Here is a 17742-nt window from a genome sequence, read left to right as displayed (position 1 = left end):
CTGAAACTGGTGTTATCATCATGTTCATCAGCTTATCGGTGTGAAACACACTCATCATGTTTAGTCGTCATTATTTTAACCTCTTATAATAAGAAGTTCCCACCCGTTGATCCTCATAGAGCTGAAACACTGAAAAATTAGCTGCTGAAGATGGAACGCGTGAGAGCTACATGTCATCCTTTTATAAAATCTGAAGCTTCTGCTTCTGCTACTTTACCACACTGCTCTATACGCATATTTCCCTACAGGTGTACCTACACAGGTAAATAAATACTGCTTATTTAGTGTCTGCAGTGTTAATCAGAAAGTTTTAAATATTCTTCATTTAAATCTTTAGTAGCTGTATCAGTCTGTGATGGCTGGTTGCCCACAGCTGGTTTTGAAGAAGCTGCGGAGGTTTGCTCTGTTTGCTGACTTTTATATTTGGTGTGACCTTGGGCGTGACCTAATTTTCACTTAAGTTAAATCAGCACAAGCTGCTATTGGTTTCTGTCATCACATACAATTTTAACATTGTTAAACAACTATTATTAATTATTAATTACTCTTTGGTGTAGATCATACGGAGTTTGTTTTGCGAGATCTCGCAAAAGTTGAATTTCGACTAATACAGACTAAAAACTGTGTTTAGTTGGAAACACACATCGAGAAATTCGTGCTGGGAGACATGTTAATGATTGAAAACATTCCAGAAATTCACAGCTGCTCGATCACTTGAAGGTGAAGCAGGAAGGATGTGGAGGTGTTTTTATTTCTGCAGCTGCGTTCATAGAGCCTGGTGATGGTTTAAAAGCTTTTAGTCACAGCAGGGCGAGCACAGCTCATGCTAACAATGTGACAGTGAGCCTGGATGCTTGAGCATTGCTGAGGAACCGGACTGAAGTCGTCGTCTGTCTGAGCTCTTTGGCCTTCATGATGTCGCCATCTGCTGGTGATGGACTCACACTGGCCTCTAAACAAACATCAACTTCTGGCTTTGAAATAACTTTATCTCTGGCTCATGTGCGGGCAGTCTGGGGACCCCAAAAGTATGCATGACCAACTGCTATACATGATCCAACATAGCTTAGAAATGCAATATTTAAGTTTAAAGTCTACATTTCGTCCTGCTTTCTGTTTTTACTATTTTCACTTCTCATTGTATTGAGTATGATCTATCCATAATCTCATGAAAATATTATTGGCCATTAAAATATAAAGCCTCGTTATGAATCTTTTGTGACAAAGTCATATGTTTTGGAACTAAATGTGGCATCATCCCAAGTTGTTTGAAAAGCACGTTGGGTGTGGTAATTCCTGGAAAACCACCGCCTACAAATAAAGTAAGTAAAGTGGATCCTTCAGTTCACGGACTGACAGACCTCATCACAGAGCAGCTTTTCTTAACCTGGAGCTCTGGTAAGTCCTTTCCTAGCTTTGGTCAGGAATGCGTATGATTGATGATTTGCTGGCAACAAAGAAAAGGACGTTTAGTTTTTCTTTTATGATTTCAGTCGCTGCTCTGCAAAGCTGCATTTGAATGTGATGATGTGCACACAAAACTTCTCCAACTCTTAAAACTCTGATGTATTTTTTTTAAAGCAGAAACGTCATTATTATGCTCAAGTGTGAAAGAAGCAGGATGATTGCTGATAAAGAAAAGAACGCATTTTTAATACAGAAACGTGTTGCACTTTTGCCTTTTGTCTCCAGTTTAGCGCCATTAAAATGAATGGAAATGCTTTTTTATCCTGTATTCTTCTGCTGAGCGTCACCTTATCCAGTGGTGAGTAAAACTGATTTCCCATTAAACTCAATTCTCTATTAATATTACAATCTAAGCTGAACACAAGTGTAGTGTTGTTTGTTTAGTATTAGAACACACCTAAAACACATGTGCATGTGCATGCATGTTCTTGATGAGGTTGTCGCTTGTTTCCAAGGTTTCATAACCGCAAGAAACCGTCAGTCGACAGTTTAAGGGTTACTTTATAAAGTTATCGTGTCACAACAAATAAATAAATAATTATTACCAGCACAGAGGATTATGAGCATTCTCAGGATGTTGTTATGAGTTCGTTTACTAACATGGCAGCCAATCACAACCCAACACCAACTGGCTATCACGGTATGAGGTGTGCAGATACAAAGAAAGGTTTCAGATGTTTGCACCTAACATAGCCGCGATAGTAGTAATGCAAGTGCTAATAATGATGCACTTTAGTTTTATTTAATGCTTTATATATGTGCAATAATGAATCAAAAATTTATAAGGAAAACATTTATGGTCACAGCTCACTTAATAACTTTTCCTGTCCTGGGAGGAAATTCCATCCAGACATTTACTGTATGGTCTACCTTACAATATAAAGTACCTTGAGGCAACTGTTGTTGTGATTTGGCCCTGTATAAATACAACTGAATTGAATTAAAAGTGATGTTCATTTTTTAAAAACATGTTTGTTTGTTTGTTTAATAACTGCATGGTCTTTACCCTGGTCACTGTAAAGGACAGCTGATGTTGTAACGCTGTGTACAGTACTAACGCTGTCGAGACGTTTGCTCATATTGCTGTGAATTTCTGCAGCCTGTTACAGTCTCTAGAACGAACCACCGCTGATCTGATATCAGTATTTTTAAATAAAAGCGGGAAAATAGCTACATATCTGTTGTGCTGTGAAATCTACATGATCCTTCATCTTTCTCCATAAATCCCAAATAAATCGATTACACTGCATTGTTGTTCCTTTAGCCTATGAAGAAGGTTACATCAGGCTGGCTGGTGGCCAGGAATACTCCGAGGGCCGTGTGGAGATCTTTCACGATGGAGTTTGGGGGACGATTTGCGACGATGGCTGGGACATAAATGACGCTCATGTAGTGTGTCGACAGCTGCGTTTCCCTGGTGCAGCCGAGGCTCCTGGATCAGCTGCATTTGGCGCCGGTAACAAAACCACGATGCTCCTCTTACGCACTGCATTTCAGTGGTTAATGGCTAGACTGTAATTGTGTGGCTGTTTTGGTTTTAGGGGTCGGTAACATCTGGATGGACGATTTAACCTGCGGTGGGTCGGAGATTAACCTACTCCAGTGTACGTTTCCTGGCTGGGGGGTCCATAACTGTGGTCACGGCGAAGATGCCGGAGTTAGATGTGAGAAAGGTGAGGATGTTAGCATAAGGACAGAAGTCTCCAACCTCCTCTGAGAAATAAAGGTCAGAAAGACATTTGTCTTAGAAACAGGTGTATTAACCGTGTCTATGTTGATCTGTATCAGGGGCGGAGCCTCAGAGCAGGGACCTCAACCACGAGTACACGTTGGACCACAATGCGAGCCTCTCTCAGCAGCTAGGCGAGCTGTTTGACAGCAGACAGGACTGTGACGTGGACATTGCAGTGGCAGTGGATAACAACATAGTGGAGACCATCTGTGCTCACAGGGTCATCCTTTCTCTCAATTCAAACCTCAAGGCTTTGCATCCAGACCTCAGCAGCTTGCTCATTAACGTGTCTTCTGATTGCAGCCAACATGCCGATATATTTGTCAGGTATAAAAAGTTCACACTTGCACATATTTCTACGTAAACCTGTGATCTGTCAATCAAATTTTTGAATTTCAGATACTTCTACACGAGGAAGATTACGGTCACATTAGCCTCCTCCCACTGCATCCTGAAAATGGCTTCTGACTGGGGCCTGACTGAATATCACAATGAGGCTGCGAATCTCTTCAGACTGTTTCTCCCCGAGGACCCCACCTTCCAAAGTCAGAACTCTCTTTATGAGTACGCAGTTCGCAGAAGTGACGACACGCTGCAGCAACTATGTCTTCGCTACCTGGCGTGGAACTGCGAGGCGCTGATCAACTCCCCGGCCTGGACAAGCCTTCCTTTTAATCTGGTCAAAGGACTCCTTTCTCGCTCAGACCTCGTGGTGCGTAACGAAACAGTCGTCCTGAGCGGACTGGAGAGATGGGCAGAAGCTCGAGGAAACGCAACCATGCGTGAGATACTTCTAAATCTTGTCCACTTCCCGATGATACCAGCTGAGGACTTATACAGTCTTGACAGCTCAGAGTACCACGCTAGCAAGCTGGAGGGGTTTCAGTTTAATGCTCTTCCTGTAAAAATGCTCCTCAGCGACCTGACAGGAACCATCTACACACCCAGGATTTACACTGGCAGACCGTGGAGCTTCACCTTCAGCAGTCAGGAGATCCGAGCTTACCAGCACTCCGGGGTCTACATCCTTCGAGGCCAGCGAGTCAGCAGCCTGACGTCTGATTTCCAAACCCCGGTTCATAACAGCGCCTATTTCGCTTTTCACACCATGCGCTGGAAAGTCACGGCCTACGTCAGAGAGGAAGACTGCACGAAGCAAAGTGTCACATGTGCTTCTTTACCAGCTATCAGCTTGAAGATTGAAGAAAAGAATTTACCCAGTGAGATGGAGGGCCGCATCCGTTACAGCAACAGGCTCATTCTCATGTGCGCAGGAAGGCACGTGTTCCACGTGAACGAATTTAATGCTGTTGACAGCGACAGCCCCATAGCTGTTCCCAGCATCTCAGAACAAGTCTACCCGTGCCACTCAAACCTGTTCTCCTACCAGGTGGTGGTACGTCCTCAGTACTCAACAGATTAGATCTGACTAGAGAACTTAAGAGAAGGAGGGTGTGCGTCAGCGCAAGAACTGCACGCACATAATGCTCCTTACGTGCAGCAGCTGCAAGTGGAAACCTCACAGTGAAAATTAAGGTGGATCCTGGAGCAGGTAGAATTGACTTCATGCAAGTTTTCTAAACATGAGCCAGCTTGTCCTGTAGTTGCTGTGGAATGCATCGCTGTGGCTTGTTTGGGCACATGGTGCTACTGTAAACCTGGGCAGAGAGCAGTATCACCGCATTTCTATCTGATGATAAGTGAAAAAATAATTTAAAAAAAGGTCTGGTCTACTGTTATAATCACTCTGTCTGCAGAAGGTCATGCATTTCTTTTATTATGCAATGTATGTGTAATCAGATTACAGTGTATACACTTCTGTAATGTATTTGATTCACTGAAAATGTTTACTGTCACTGCCATGACAACGATCCAGCAGTCTTAGCACAATCTGTCTGTCCTTATACAAATACAGTAGAATGATAGAATAGAGACAGTTCAGACAGTTATTAATAATACCTGTTAAAATCCGCTGTGTGTAACAGAGCGTTTAAACATACTGCAGGCTGCCTCCTCCTATGGTGTCAGTTTGAAAATCCTTCATCACCCATGTCTCAAGTTATCGCATTCACAAGACTTTTTTGAGGTCAAGGTCACTGAGATTTGAATTCATCCAAGATTTTGTGTAGATACACCTGCGGCCCACCCGCCCCACGGTGGGGTGATAATGATACCAAAGGCTGATGGATTGAAAATAAAGATTTAAGAAAAAAAACAAACTCTTTTGCAATGAAGTTACAAGTAAAGTTATGTAAGTACAAATTTATGATTGCTAAATCATTTAGGAGACGTGTTTTATGTCATCAAATTATTTCAGCTAATTTTAACACGGTACAGAGGCCGGGAGCATTCACATGAACTCTGCTGCTGTTAGTTTCTGTTGATTTTTAAGTGTTTTAAAGAGTTTTCTCCACTAAGGTACGAAATAAATTCTTCTTGCACTTCTTTAAATGGGACCGGTGTCAAAATCATAAACACTTTTATTTTATGGAGCTGGTTTTTAGATCCTGCCGAGCTTAATTCAACAAAAACAGGCAGAAACCTTTCTGATAAACAACGCTTCTCATTTCCTCACTTTAATGTTTTGAATACTGTGACTAAAGTAAAGGGTCTAAATCAGCGGTCTCAAACTCAAATGAGCTGTGGGCCACGGGTGGCACTGTCGTCTCATTGGAGGGCCACTTTAGTGTTCAAGTAGTACAAAAAACCCAGCCAAACAAACAACAAAACACTTTAAAAAATCAGATATTGTATAACAATTCAAAACTGCAAACATGGGCTTATTTTTTTTCTCACTCTTAACTAACTGAAGCCTTTCATTGAACTACCAAAAAAACCACATTGGTTCTCTCGTTCTAGTCAGACATGCGGCAGCACTTCTGCTATACTTTTGTTTGTATTTAACAAAATAAAAATGCAGATATAAGTGTACACATTAGTTTTTGTTCTCTCACCTAACTAACACAGCCAAATCCCTCCGCATGTCTGTACTCTCTGCTCATAGTTCCTTCATATGAAATTATTTTTGCCTTTTTAAAGAACTTATTTTAACATTGCACTCAACAACAAACAAATCCTCCCTAACAAAAAAAGTCCCTTCAAGGGCCAAATTGTGTTACATTTCTCACGTCAATGTACGGGCCGCAAATAGGGGTGACGTGGCCGCAAGTTTAAAACCCCTGGTCTAAATGCTTGAGATCAGAGCCCCTCTCCACTGAACACCAGAGAACGGCCAGCTGCGCTCGGAGCTGCCAGCAGGGGGCGACATACGGTTGGCCCGGTGAGGAGGACAGGCTGCCGGAGGTTTGCTGCCCTCCGCCGGCAGCTTCCCGGTAAATGTGCTCGGTGTCGGAGATAAAGGAGGAACCGCTCGGTCTCTTCCGGTGACTGAGAGCTCCGCGGTTTCTGCACGATCCCGCCGACGCACAACTCACCGAACGGCACCCGCTGCACGTGCACGCGCACGCGGCAGCGCTTCGTGGTGTTGGCGGAGAAAAGCGTCACGGTTCGTGTTTCTGTGAGCTGGTCTGACAGGGTTCCTGCTCCACGGTGACACAAAGCGCGGATAACGGCACGGCACGCTGTGGAACATAAGAGAGAGAGAGAGAGAGAGAGGGGGAAGGCAGAGGGCGGTGGGGGGGACGGTAAAGCAGCACAACGAGGAAACCAGCCGCGCAGCCGCGGACGCCTTCAGCTCGTTCTCAACAACCACCGGACACGGACCGGGAACGAGCCGCTCACACCGGGCCGCGCACAGGCTCGCTCCCTGAGACATGGGTGAGGATAACGGAGCTCTGGGTGAGGGTGCGGGGTGAGGGGGTGAGCGGCAGGCCTGTTGTCAAGTAGCAGGAAACAAAGGCCCGCCGATCTCGTGAATCCACGAAGGGCCAGTTTCGGTTTCCTCTTCATCACGTGTGCACGCGCTTATTATCATTGAGCTCCTGCGGTTATGGAGGATGCAGGCTGCCATGACGCTGTCAGTAATGCGCGTTTGTTTGTTCTGCCTCTGAAACACAGTCAGTCTACACATACACACACGTAAACACAGCAATGTGACATTCACAGCCTGCTGCATGAGAACACCGTTCATGCATTGTACCAAGCCAACATTCCAGTTTTGCTTTGTGCTTCCCTAGGGTCAGAGCCTCCCAGCTCTCCACAGGTGGTGGAGGATGGAGGAGAGGAGGATGAGGAGGAGCTGAGCGGAGGGGAGGAGGCAGACTTGCGGTCCAGCTCAGGCCGGGGCTCCCTGCTCACCCGCAGGGGCATCACCCTCAGAGTGCTCCTCAAGGATGGCCTGGTGGAGCCCGGGGACGGCGTGCTAGCCATACACTATCTGGTAATAACACGTAGCAGTTATGTGAACATGATTCTGACTCACCACAGTATGCGTGACTTGACAGGAGGTCATAAACTCTTGCTTTCTCTCCTCCTGCAGGGTAAGAACTTTGTGGGAGACCTGCTGACTGATGGGAAAATCCGATGGGTGGAGACGGGCCAGATCTTCAACTCCCCCAGTGCCTGGGCGACTCACTGCAAACGCCTGGTGAACCCGGCCAAAAAGTCTGGCTGCGGCTGGGCGTCGGTGCGGTACCGGGGACAGAAGCTGGTCCAGTACAAAACCACCTGGCTGCACAAGTACCAGCCCAGTGCCGACATGGTGAGAGGAGCATGACTGAAGGGGAGCATTCCTAATATTTGGTGCTTCCATTACAAAATGTATTTTGTGTAAAAATGGGTTAGTACAGATTTCTAAGCCTATTTTATTATCCTTGCTTTTAGACTTCAAACTGAGTTTTTAATGTTCAAAGTCTAATAATTAAGTCACGACCTTGAGTTTCCTCTCACCTGTGTTACTCATGAACACGTCCCCTCACTGCTCCTCTGGTCACGTGACTTACAGGAAGTAATATCTGTGAGAGTATCACTCTTTCACAAAGCTCTTTTTCCATGTTTCACCGATGAGGTAAAGCACAACACATCCACCTTGTGATGCTTGTTTACAGTATAAACAACTCATATTTTTAGTAACTGTGATGAATACAAGGAAAAATTATTGTAAACACAGATGTCAAAGTAAAACTCAGAACAGGCATAAGAAATGAACAGTATTATTTAAAGCCTGAAGGTTTAGACATTTCTAAAATGATTACTTAGTAGACGTTATAAACATTTCAACCTTTACAGGATTATAATTTCTTAACCGTGTGAAGAGGTTAGTTTTTCTTTTCTTATCTAATACATGAAATTTCAGCTCTGGCAGTGAAACCACGTAAAAACTGCATGTCATCGTGGTGTAACACAGAGCCAGCATCCATTGTGACATAAGCATCGTTATGTCCTGTCCAGCCTGTCGCCTGCAAATGGAATAAGACACTGAAACGATTTCAGAATGTAAAAATAAAAAAATGGTGGTTAGCATTGTTGCCCCATAGCGAGAAAGTCCTCGTTCAATTCCACCAGGTCAGGGTGTTCCTGTGTGGAGTTTGCATGTTCTCCCAATGTTTCCGGGTACTCCGACTTCCCCCCACAGTCCAAAGACATAGAGTTAGTGGGGATGTTGTGAGTCTATTGTACTGTTGGATATTTAAAAAGAGAAAGAAATATATACATATATATATAAACCAGAGTGTCCAGCTTCATGCCGACCACAGAGCCAGCCTTCCTGATTAGTTTTTCCAGGCTGGGCATGTCCTCCTTTGCTGTGCTGCTCCCCCAGCACACCACAGCATAGAACAGCACTCTGGCAACCACCGACTGGTAAAACATCCTCAGGAGCTTCCTGCAGATGTTAAAAGACCTCAGTCTCCCGAGGAAGTACAGTCTGCCTTGGCCTTTTTTATACAGGTGCTGCATGACCAGTCCAGTTTGTTGTTCAACCAAAGCCCGAGGTACTTGTACGTGTTGACCACCTCCTCTCCCTCTATCTGAACTGGCAGTGGACCTGGTCTGGACCTCCCAAAGTCCACAACCAGTTCCTTGGTCTTCGAGGTGTTGAGTTGCATGTGGTTTGTGTGACTCCATGTAACAAAGTTCCTCACCAGACTCCTGTACTCCTCTTTCTGGTTATCCCAGATACACCCCACGATGGCCCTGTCGTCCGCAAACTTCTGAATATGGCATAATTCAGAGTTGTAGCAGAAGTCAGAGGTGTACAGGGTGAAGAGAAGAGGGGACAGCACAGTTCCCTGTGGTGCTCCTGCGCTGCTGACCACAGTGTCAGACGTGATGTCCTTCAGTGACGTACTGTTGTCTGTCACTGAGGTAGTTGGAGATTCAAGTGACCAGGCAGGGGTCTCCACCTGCATCCTGTCCAGTTTCTCCTGGAGCAGACAGTGCCGGATTTTATTCAAGGCACTTGACAAGTCAAGAAAGGATCCTGACCGTGCCTTTTCCCTTGTCCAGGTTTGAGTGGGCTCTGTGTAGGAGGTACAGGATGGTGTCCTTCACTCCGACATCCACCTTGTATGCGAACTGTAGTGGATCCTGGGCATGTTGTACCTGTGATCGGAGGAGGTTGAGAAAGAGCTGCTCTAGAGTCTTCATAAGATGTGACATCAGTGCCACCGGTTGGAAGTTATTCAGCTCATTGTGCCGGTTCTTTTTGGGGACGATGCAGGACGTCTTCCAGAGGGCGGGCACTCTCCTCAGTAGCAGACTAAGGTTGAAGACTCTTTGTAGCGGCTCCCCAAGTTCAGCAGCACACGCCTTTAGCATCCTAGGACACACCTTGTCTGGGCCTGCTGCCTTCCTGGGGCGAAGCTTCCTCAGTTGTCTCTTGACCTGGTCCACTGTGACACTGGGAGTGGATTGGAAGTTTGAATGATTGTCTGTGTGTTAGCCCTGTGACAGACTGGCAACCTGTCCAGGGTGAACCCCGCCTCTCACCCTAAAGACAGCTGTGATAGGCTCCAGCCCACCCGTGACCCTGACATGGATAAGCGGCAGAGGATGGATGGATGGAAAATCTTTTTAATCACACTTTGAAATACATTGTGTCCTTTTTTCAGACACTTATTTATTAACAGCCTCTGAACCACGTCTGCAGGGTGACATCGGGACATTTTGTCTCTTAGAAAATGTAAATGTGAAAGCGAGCCCACATTCAAAACATTTATTAACTTCCTGTAACAGGAGGAACACTTGACCCGTGTCACATCGTGAGCTGGACCAGTATATATTTTTCTCACAGTTTAAAATCCCCGGTTTGCAGAAATGTGGAGTGATGGTATAAGTACTCGGAAAGACCCTTTTAAACAGATGTGGTGTTAAAAATAAGGAGTGGTTCCAAGGTTTTGTCAAAGGGCGATCGAGCCTTTAAACGTATTAAAACTGGCCAGGCCGTGAAAATAGAATAAAGGTTGTGGTTTGACACGACAATTAGCTAGTGCTGACTCACATGCTGATGGGAAAAAAGGAAACGTAAAGAAGAAGAAAAATGTGATGGTGAAATCGATTTGGAGTCTCTGCAAACAGGAAACGATGAAACATTCATTACAGTAAGGTAAATCCAGTGTAACCAGAACTTTATTTTGACATTTGTTTTACTTCCTGTGATGTCAGAGCTTGGTGAGTGAGGAAGATGATGACGAGGATGAAGAGGAAGGAAAGGCAGCTGTGCAGGCAGACGACAAGAACAAAAACACCAAACCTGGACTACATGGTATCATTTCCTCCTCTCCTCCTCCTCCTCTCCCTCCCCCTCTCCTCCCCGCTCCCCTCCTCTCATCCTCATCTGTTCAATGTTACAGATGTGATGGTTTCACGGAGGACTGACAGAGAGAGAATTCCCGTCAGATATTGCACTTTGGGCACCCGAGATGCTGCCAGGTACCACCTTACCTGACTTCTTTCACAGCTCTGTGCATGAAGCGAATCAGAGTACGATGAAAGGTGTGCTTGTGTCCTCAGAGATCCACACACACTAGTGGAGCTGTCAGCCTTCTCAGCCATCAACAGGTTCCAGCCTTTCAATGTAGCCGTGTCCAGTAATGTGCTGCTGCTAATGGTAAGCATTAACACGCTTTCAAGCAGACCAGCTCCACACTGATCACAGGTAAAGAGACTAACTTGCCCACTTCTCCCGCTGTAGGACTTCCATTGTCACCTGACCACCAGTGAGGTGGTGGGATACCTCGGGGGACGATGGGATACCAACACGCAGCGTGAGTGCAACTTTATCCAACAAAAGAGAGCATAGTGATCAAATCCACAGAACGCCGGGCTAAAGCTGTCCTCCTCTCGCTCTGTATTTCAGTGCTGACGGTCTTGAGGGCTTTCCCGTGTCGGACCAGGCTGGCAGACAGAGACTCGGCTTCCGCTGTTGAGGAGGAGGTAACGCACGCAGAAACACAGAGGTGGAAAAACCCACTTCAAACACTTACAAGCTGCAGTTTGCAGCCTGGCAGCACGCATTTCCACACCAACCAAAAAATTGCGCTTGAATCTTCGCCTGCGAGCTGAAGGTTGTTGCTGTTGATGTGTCTGCCTTTAAAATGATGTACAACAACACAAGTGTTTAGTAGTTTCCTGCATCTGAGATGCGAGTCTTCGAATCTGAAGTCGAGCAGAAGCTACAGGAATCCAAAGACTCTGCATCAAGTTGTTTTTGGCTTTGACGTCTAGCTGAGACTATCTTAGCTTTTATTTTGCAAATACACATTTTATTATTATATTATTTACTTGAGTTTTAGTGTATTTTTGGATTGTATTGAGTCTTTATTTTAAACATGTTTAAATAGTATAAGAACAATGAAAGAGGAAAAAAGAGACAAACAAAGGAAAACAAAGCAATAATAATAATAAATAACTTACATGTTCAAAAAGGAGCAGGAAGAAGCATGAGCTTATTTAATCCCACCCCCTTTCCACTGTTTATTAACTCATAGTCTAAACTTCTTCTTCCTGTTTATGCCCTGTCCATCAGAAATTCTTCATTATAATTTGCTTCACGTATTTATTTATTTTTTATAACCCCAGTAACACGTCAAATTTGCAAATCTACGTATATGAACATACTGTGCACCCACACACACATATGTACATATATGTATATATGTACATATATGTATATATATATATATATATATATACATATATATATATATATATATATATATATATTTAAACATCCCTATTGTGAAAATAGTGGGTGATACACCCGATCAGAGCCTTACCTTCTCCCTGTACTTTACAAACACCAGTAGCAACCATAGTAGAGAATGTGGAGTGATTTGTGGTCCAGAATGTGTTTTACTTTACTCAAAATTGAAATACTTCTTGAAATGTTGTTATATATATGATTTTATATGAGACTTCTAGCTATTCTATTATCACACAAAGAAACTTATGTTCAAGAACTCTTTCAATTGCCACACCATCTATATGAATCTGCACTTCCCAAATAAGACGATTTTAATTTTACTTGGATTTAGTGATAGTTTGTTCCTGTCGTATCGAGCAGCTCCTTTAGATTCCCCCAGAACAAAAAATATTTGTGCCGTCTGCAAATTATACTAATTTTATATCAGAGACCTTGCAAATATAATTTATGTAAATAATAACTCATTTTGGACCTCGTACAGAGCCTTGTGGAACACCACACACAATGTCCAAGTATGATGAGGAATATTCACCCAACTTCATGAATTGTTTCCTGTCACTTAAGTAATTCTTCCCCCCAGTGCAGTATAACCCCCCTGATCCCGTGCCATTCCACTTTATTAGTGTTGATTTACTGACTGTTGTATGTAGTGTGTATTTTGTATAGCTTGTACAGCACTGTGGTCACCTCAGGTTCTTTAAAATGTGCTGTAGAAATAAACTTTGGCTTGACTAAATATCCAAATTCTAATCATGGCTGTGCATGAAAATTACAATCCAAAGGCCTTTACACAACGAGTGTATCTGAATTTGAAAACGTGTATATAAAGAGAATTCATCCTCCAAAAAGCACACTGTGGTTTAAAAAAAAAAAAAGCGTACATGAAGCGACGGTCCTTTTTTTTTTTTTTTTTTTTTTTCGAACAAGAGAAGGAAGAAACGGAGATTCGTCCAACTCTGAGGAGCAGGCAGCAGCAAGGATGATTCCCTGGTTTGATCGGTTTTTGCTCCTGTTGGCAGAGTTGGGAGGAATCGTTTCAGCTAGCTGCGAGTCTGAGGTCGCTGTTTAAATATCATTGGATATTCAGTACTGGTGCACGTTTTAGCCCTGACCACACTTGTTACCACATGCAGTGATCCGATTGGTCAGGTCTGTTTATTCACGTGTGAAAAACTGGGAAATAAAATGTAGCTTGATCCAAAAAAATAAATCTGCAAATTCATCCTGTGTAATCACACAGTTGGTGTGAACGGCTGCATGAAGAACAGATGAGTCTGAAAAATAGTTTTAACACTCGGAGCATTTTCATGACTTTTACGTGTTCGGAGTGTAAAAACCTTCAGGCTTACAAAATACAGCCAAAAAAGTCAGAGCAGTAGTTTTTCTGTGATTTCTTTGATTTGATCTGATAAAAATGAAAATTAAACGAGCCGTCTGTCATTGTTTCTTTATCGTGCTTGCCGTCTCAGATTTGTCAGAACCTGTTCATGCGTGGGCTGTCGTTGGTGGGCTGGTACCACAGTCACCCGCGAGGTCCGGCCCTGCCGTCGCTGCAGGACATCGACTCACAGATGGACCATCAGCTGAGGCTGCAGGGCTCAAACAACGGCTTCCAGCCCTGCCTGGGCATCATCTGTGGTACGTCCTTCATAACGGTGCTGCAGAAACGATCAGGTTCACTGAGTATTAATCGGTGCACTGCACTTCAGACGGGATGATGTGTTTAAACTATTTTAAGAAAGATGTTAGCAGATCGCAGGATTATACGCACATTTCAGAGTTCTACAGGATAACAGCTTTATAGAGTTCAGGTTTCAGCAGATGTTGCAAGATAACAGGTGTCAGTATCAGCCTTTCAAACAGTGTTGCATTCAAGGGTAATGTGGGAATTTGTCGAGAAAATAAATGAAAAACGAGCCGTAAATAGCCGGAGCTTCACTGTAGCAGGAAGAAATGATGAAGGCAAACTGGGTCCAACCCAGGACTTGCAAGGTGTACCTAATGCATTTTAATAATTATTAATATTACAGAGTATAATTATTCATGTTTGCAGTATAATACATTTGAATCAAGCATCAGGTAGTTAGGGTTCTGTAAGTGCGTGGAGACACAAACTCAAAGGGTCAAAGGTCAGTAAAAGATCCAAACTCGGAGATGTGGTTTCCACTTTTATGGTCAGTATTTTCTATGAAACACGCTCGCTGTCATGAAGCTTGGCTCTGTTGTTGGAACGTGATACTAAAACCTCAGTGTGTGAGCACAAAGCTCAACATGACCTCTGTCAGACTCACAAAGCCGTGATCAGATCCTGACATCTATTTATACCACACCTCACAGTGAAGCCTGTTGATGGTCAAATCTACATGTTGATATAGGTTTGTGTTTGCAAACAGAAAAATATAAGAACTCTCTGAAACTGGCTCTGTGTCATCGCATTGGTGGCTGAGCTTTCATCTCTTTTCTCTTTCAGGTCCGTATTATCACGGAAATCAAGGCGTGGCATCAACAATAACTCCATTTTGGGTCGTACCGCCACCTGAGGTGAGCGCTGCAAGTGTTTGAACTGGTCCCCTTCACCTAAACGTACAGCCTGGAGCCAGAACTGGCCCATCAAAGGGTCTCATAATGAGTTGTTCAGTTTCGAAGCCTCCCTGCTCATAGAGACGTTAGTCGTGGCCATCGTTGGCTCAGTCTTTCTTCGTAATGTGGAAATTTCAGATGCGCTGTCGTTGACCTTCTCATGAGGCTGCTTATCATCAGTTTGTATTAAAGTGTGACCGTTTTCGGAATAAACTCAAGCTTCTTAAGAGGGAATGGAAAAGTTTTTAGAGGTCAGCAGGTTAGGTTGCAGTGTCAGATGAAATGGGTTTGAGTTTTTCTGACACATGTGGTCTCTTTCTGCAGCAAAGACCTAATGACTACGGCATCCCAGTCGCTGTTGAGGTCACCTACGTACAGGACAACTTCCTCACCAGTGATGTTCTTAATGAGATGGTATGATACTGCATGATGCATCGTATGAAAAGACTGGAAAAAGCTTCTGTGATGCTGTAACTAAACAAAAACAAAAAAAACCTCTGCATAGATGCTGCTGGTCGACTACTACAGGGCAGCTCCTGACCTCGTCCAGTTCAACCAGTACTGGTGTCCTGATACGACCATGATGGACAAAATTAAGGTGAGTTAAAGTCTCACTGTTTACCTGATCAGATTGCAGGCAGGCTGACTGAGCTCGTCCTCCTCCTCAGGGCTCTCTGAGTTGCCATGCTCCCAAAGACCAGGCCTACTCTCAGATCCTGGAGCACGTCTACAGTCAGCTGGGGAGCATGAACTGAGCGGATCACCGTTGTTCACTTCAAACACTTTTTTTTTTTTTTTTGCAGAGCTTGCAGGATTGGTGTGAAATACAATGTAAACCCTGCTTTACAAACATATAGATGCCTCGATTGCTCGTACGTTAGAGTGATATTTACCTGTTATACAGCATTATCAGAACGCATTATCAGACAGACATTACAGTGGCTGTGATATTAGCTGCCCCAGAAGGTTGTTTTCATTAGAGGAGACCCAAAAAGCAGCATGTTAGAAAACATGAGACCATGCTCTTCTGCCTCAGGACGCTACTCAGAACCACGTTGCAGAAGACAAATCGGCCTTTCTACCTTCTACACATGGACCTACAGTATGTGCCTGTCTGTGCCAGTAACCTGTGGCAATGAGCAAATATTGACAGATATATACAACGTGAAAATTTATGTCTTATAATTGCCTTTTATTGACAAAAGCCAATGGATCGGCGTTTGGGGAAAAGTGAAAAGCAGTGCAGAATCTACGACAGCGACCTGAAGTGTGCTCTGCAGCCGGATTTGTGAGTGCATCAAGTCCGCTGTGCCACACAAGTTAATTTTTCAGTTCCACTAGTGAAGTGAACAGGTGTGTGTCTGTGTTTGTGCCAGCGTGTTGTGAACGTGCCCGTCTACTGTCTTCCTGTCAGGTTGTGTGAAACTTGAGTCCTGTTCGTTAGGAACACACATTTGCTTCCTCTCTACCTGTACTGTATTTATTACTGCCTGTGGATTGTAGAGGTACATCTTTGAGGACAGAGCAATGCCTTAAGCCTGCTGATTGATGATCCACAAAGCATTAAAATATACACACTGGAACTATTTAAACACAAGTGTGGGTTATTTTTTCCCCTTCAGTCTAAAACACACTGCTCCAAAGAAATGAAGGGACCGGGGAACAGCAGGGCCAACACCAACAACGGATTCTGACCTGCTTTTGTTAGTGTCCTTGTTGTCGGTAACAGGAGGTGGTACCTGTGCAGCCTATTCAGGCTGCACAGGTAGTCCAGCTCCTCTGTGCTGTCCCAACAATAGACCGGGCAGGTCTGTCACGACAGGGTGACGCTCGCCGAAGCATCTCCAGGTTCTTTCATGCTCGTCACATGGGCTCAGCGTGAACCCTTTATACCCCTCTATAGTCCTGTCCAGCTGTCCTCAGGTTCTCAGTCATCTAGCTCAGCGGTCCCCAACCTTTTTTGCGCCACGGATCGGTTTATGCCTGACAATATTTTCATGACCGGCCTTTAAGGTGTCACGGATAAATACAACAAAATAAACTAGTACCGGTACCGAAAAAAAGAAAATTTATTCATAACACACGTGAAAAGACCAAGGAAAACTGAGTAAATGATAAAAACGATAACAAAATAACACTGAAAACCGATAAAAACCCTGAAAGCTATACATTTCACACCTGAGCCTCAACTCTCGCGGCCCAGTACCGGTCGCCAATCTAGCTCATCGTAGTCTAAGGAGCTCGGAAAGAAAAGCGGGTGTGGGTCACAATTAGCCAAGGAAAGATGATAGGGTGGGGCTAGGTCTCACAATGGGCTCACCCAAAACTTTGGCTGATTGTGACCCACACCTGTTTTCACACCTTGGCTCATGTGATTAGGTAGAAGATCAATAGACACTCCCATAGGGCTTAAAATCTGGGACTCTCCACCAGTTGCTCTTAGAACTGAAGAAGCTTCTTGGATGAAACGTTTTCAAGGAAACTTAAAGAAGTTCAGTCGCTTTTCTTTCTGAGCTCCTTAGACTGCTCATCTCCTGATATCTCCAACCATGAATGCTTCATCCTGGTGGAGCTGGATGGTTGCGCAGGTACTATAGGCTCCTCCTACCAGAGGAGACGAGGTCACTAAGGAAAAGTGAAACTACGGAAAAATGAGTCAGGAGGGATAAACAAGGGTCTGTGGACACACCTGCACTGGAGTAGGTTCAGTGCTTTATGCTCGCTTCACTCTGATGATTCAAAGTTCTCATAATTCTTTTTGAGCAGTGTGAACACACACACATGCACACACACACTCCTAGAGTGATGTACCCTTTTGTGTGCGTTTTCCATATAAAATCCAACATTAAAGCCATAATTT

At 44.2% G+C, this 17742-nt stretch overlaps 2 protein-coding genes across 2 annotated transcripts; both read left to right on the top strand.

The window, feature by feature from the left end:
- Positions 1-626: 626 nt before the first annotated feature.
- LOC120738791 (galectin-3-binding protein B-like) lies at positions 627-5650 on the top strand. Its single transcript, XM_040040251.1, has 6 exons — positions 627-1398; positions 1693-1765; positions 2732-2923; positions 3009-3140; positions 3256-3526; positions 3599-5650. Exons 2-6 carry the CDS (start codon positions 1708-1710, stop codon positions 4620-4622), a joined length of 1677 nt encoding a protein of 558 aa, XP_039896185.1. The 5' UTR covers positions 627-1398; positions 1693-1707; the 3' UTR covers positions 4623-5650.
- Positions 5651-5762: 112 nt separating this feature from the next.
- On the top strand, positions 5763-16474 carry mpnd (MPN domain containing). The gene is made up of 13 exons (XM_040040252.1): positions 5763-6976; positions 7336-7538; positions 7638-7859; positions 10763-10862; positions 10951-11029; positions 11111-11207; positions 11292-11364; positions 11457-11533; positions 13772-13940; positions 14773-14843; positions 15207-15296; positions 15388-15480; positions 15551-16474. Exons 1-13 carry the CDS (start codon positions 6973-6975, stop codon positions 15635-15637), a joined length of 1365 nt encoding a protein of 454 aa, XP_039896186.1. The 5' UTR covers positions 5763-6972; the 3' UTR covers positions 15638-16474.
- Positions 16475-17742: the final 1268 nt, after the last annotated feature.

The sequence above is a fragment of the Simochromis diagramma genome, unplaced genomic scaffold, assembly GCF_900408965.1.
Source record: "Simochromis diagramma unplaced genomic scaffold, fSimDia1.1 OVJJ01000026.1, whole genome shotgun sequence".
In the NCBI taxonomy this organism is placed as follows: domain Eukaryota; kingdom Metazoa; phylum Chordata; class Actinopteri; order Cichliformes; family Cichlidae; genus Simochromis; species Simochromis diagramma.
This window is presented reverse-complemented; position numbering and strand designations above follow the sequence as displayed.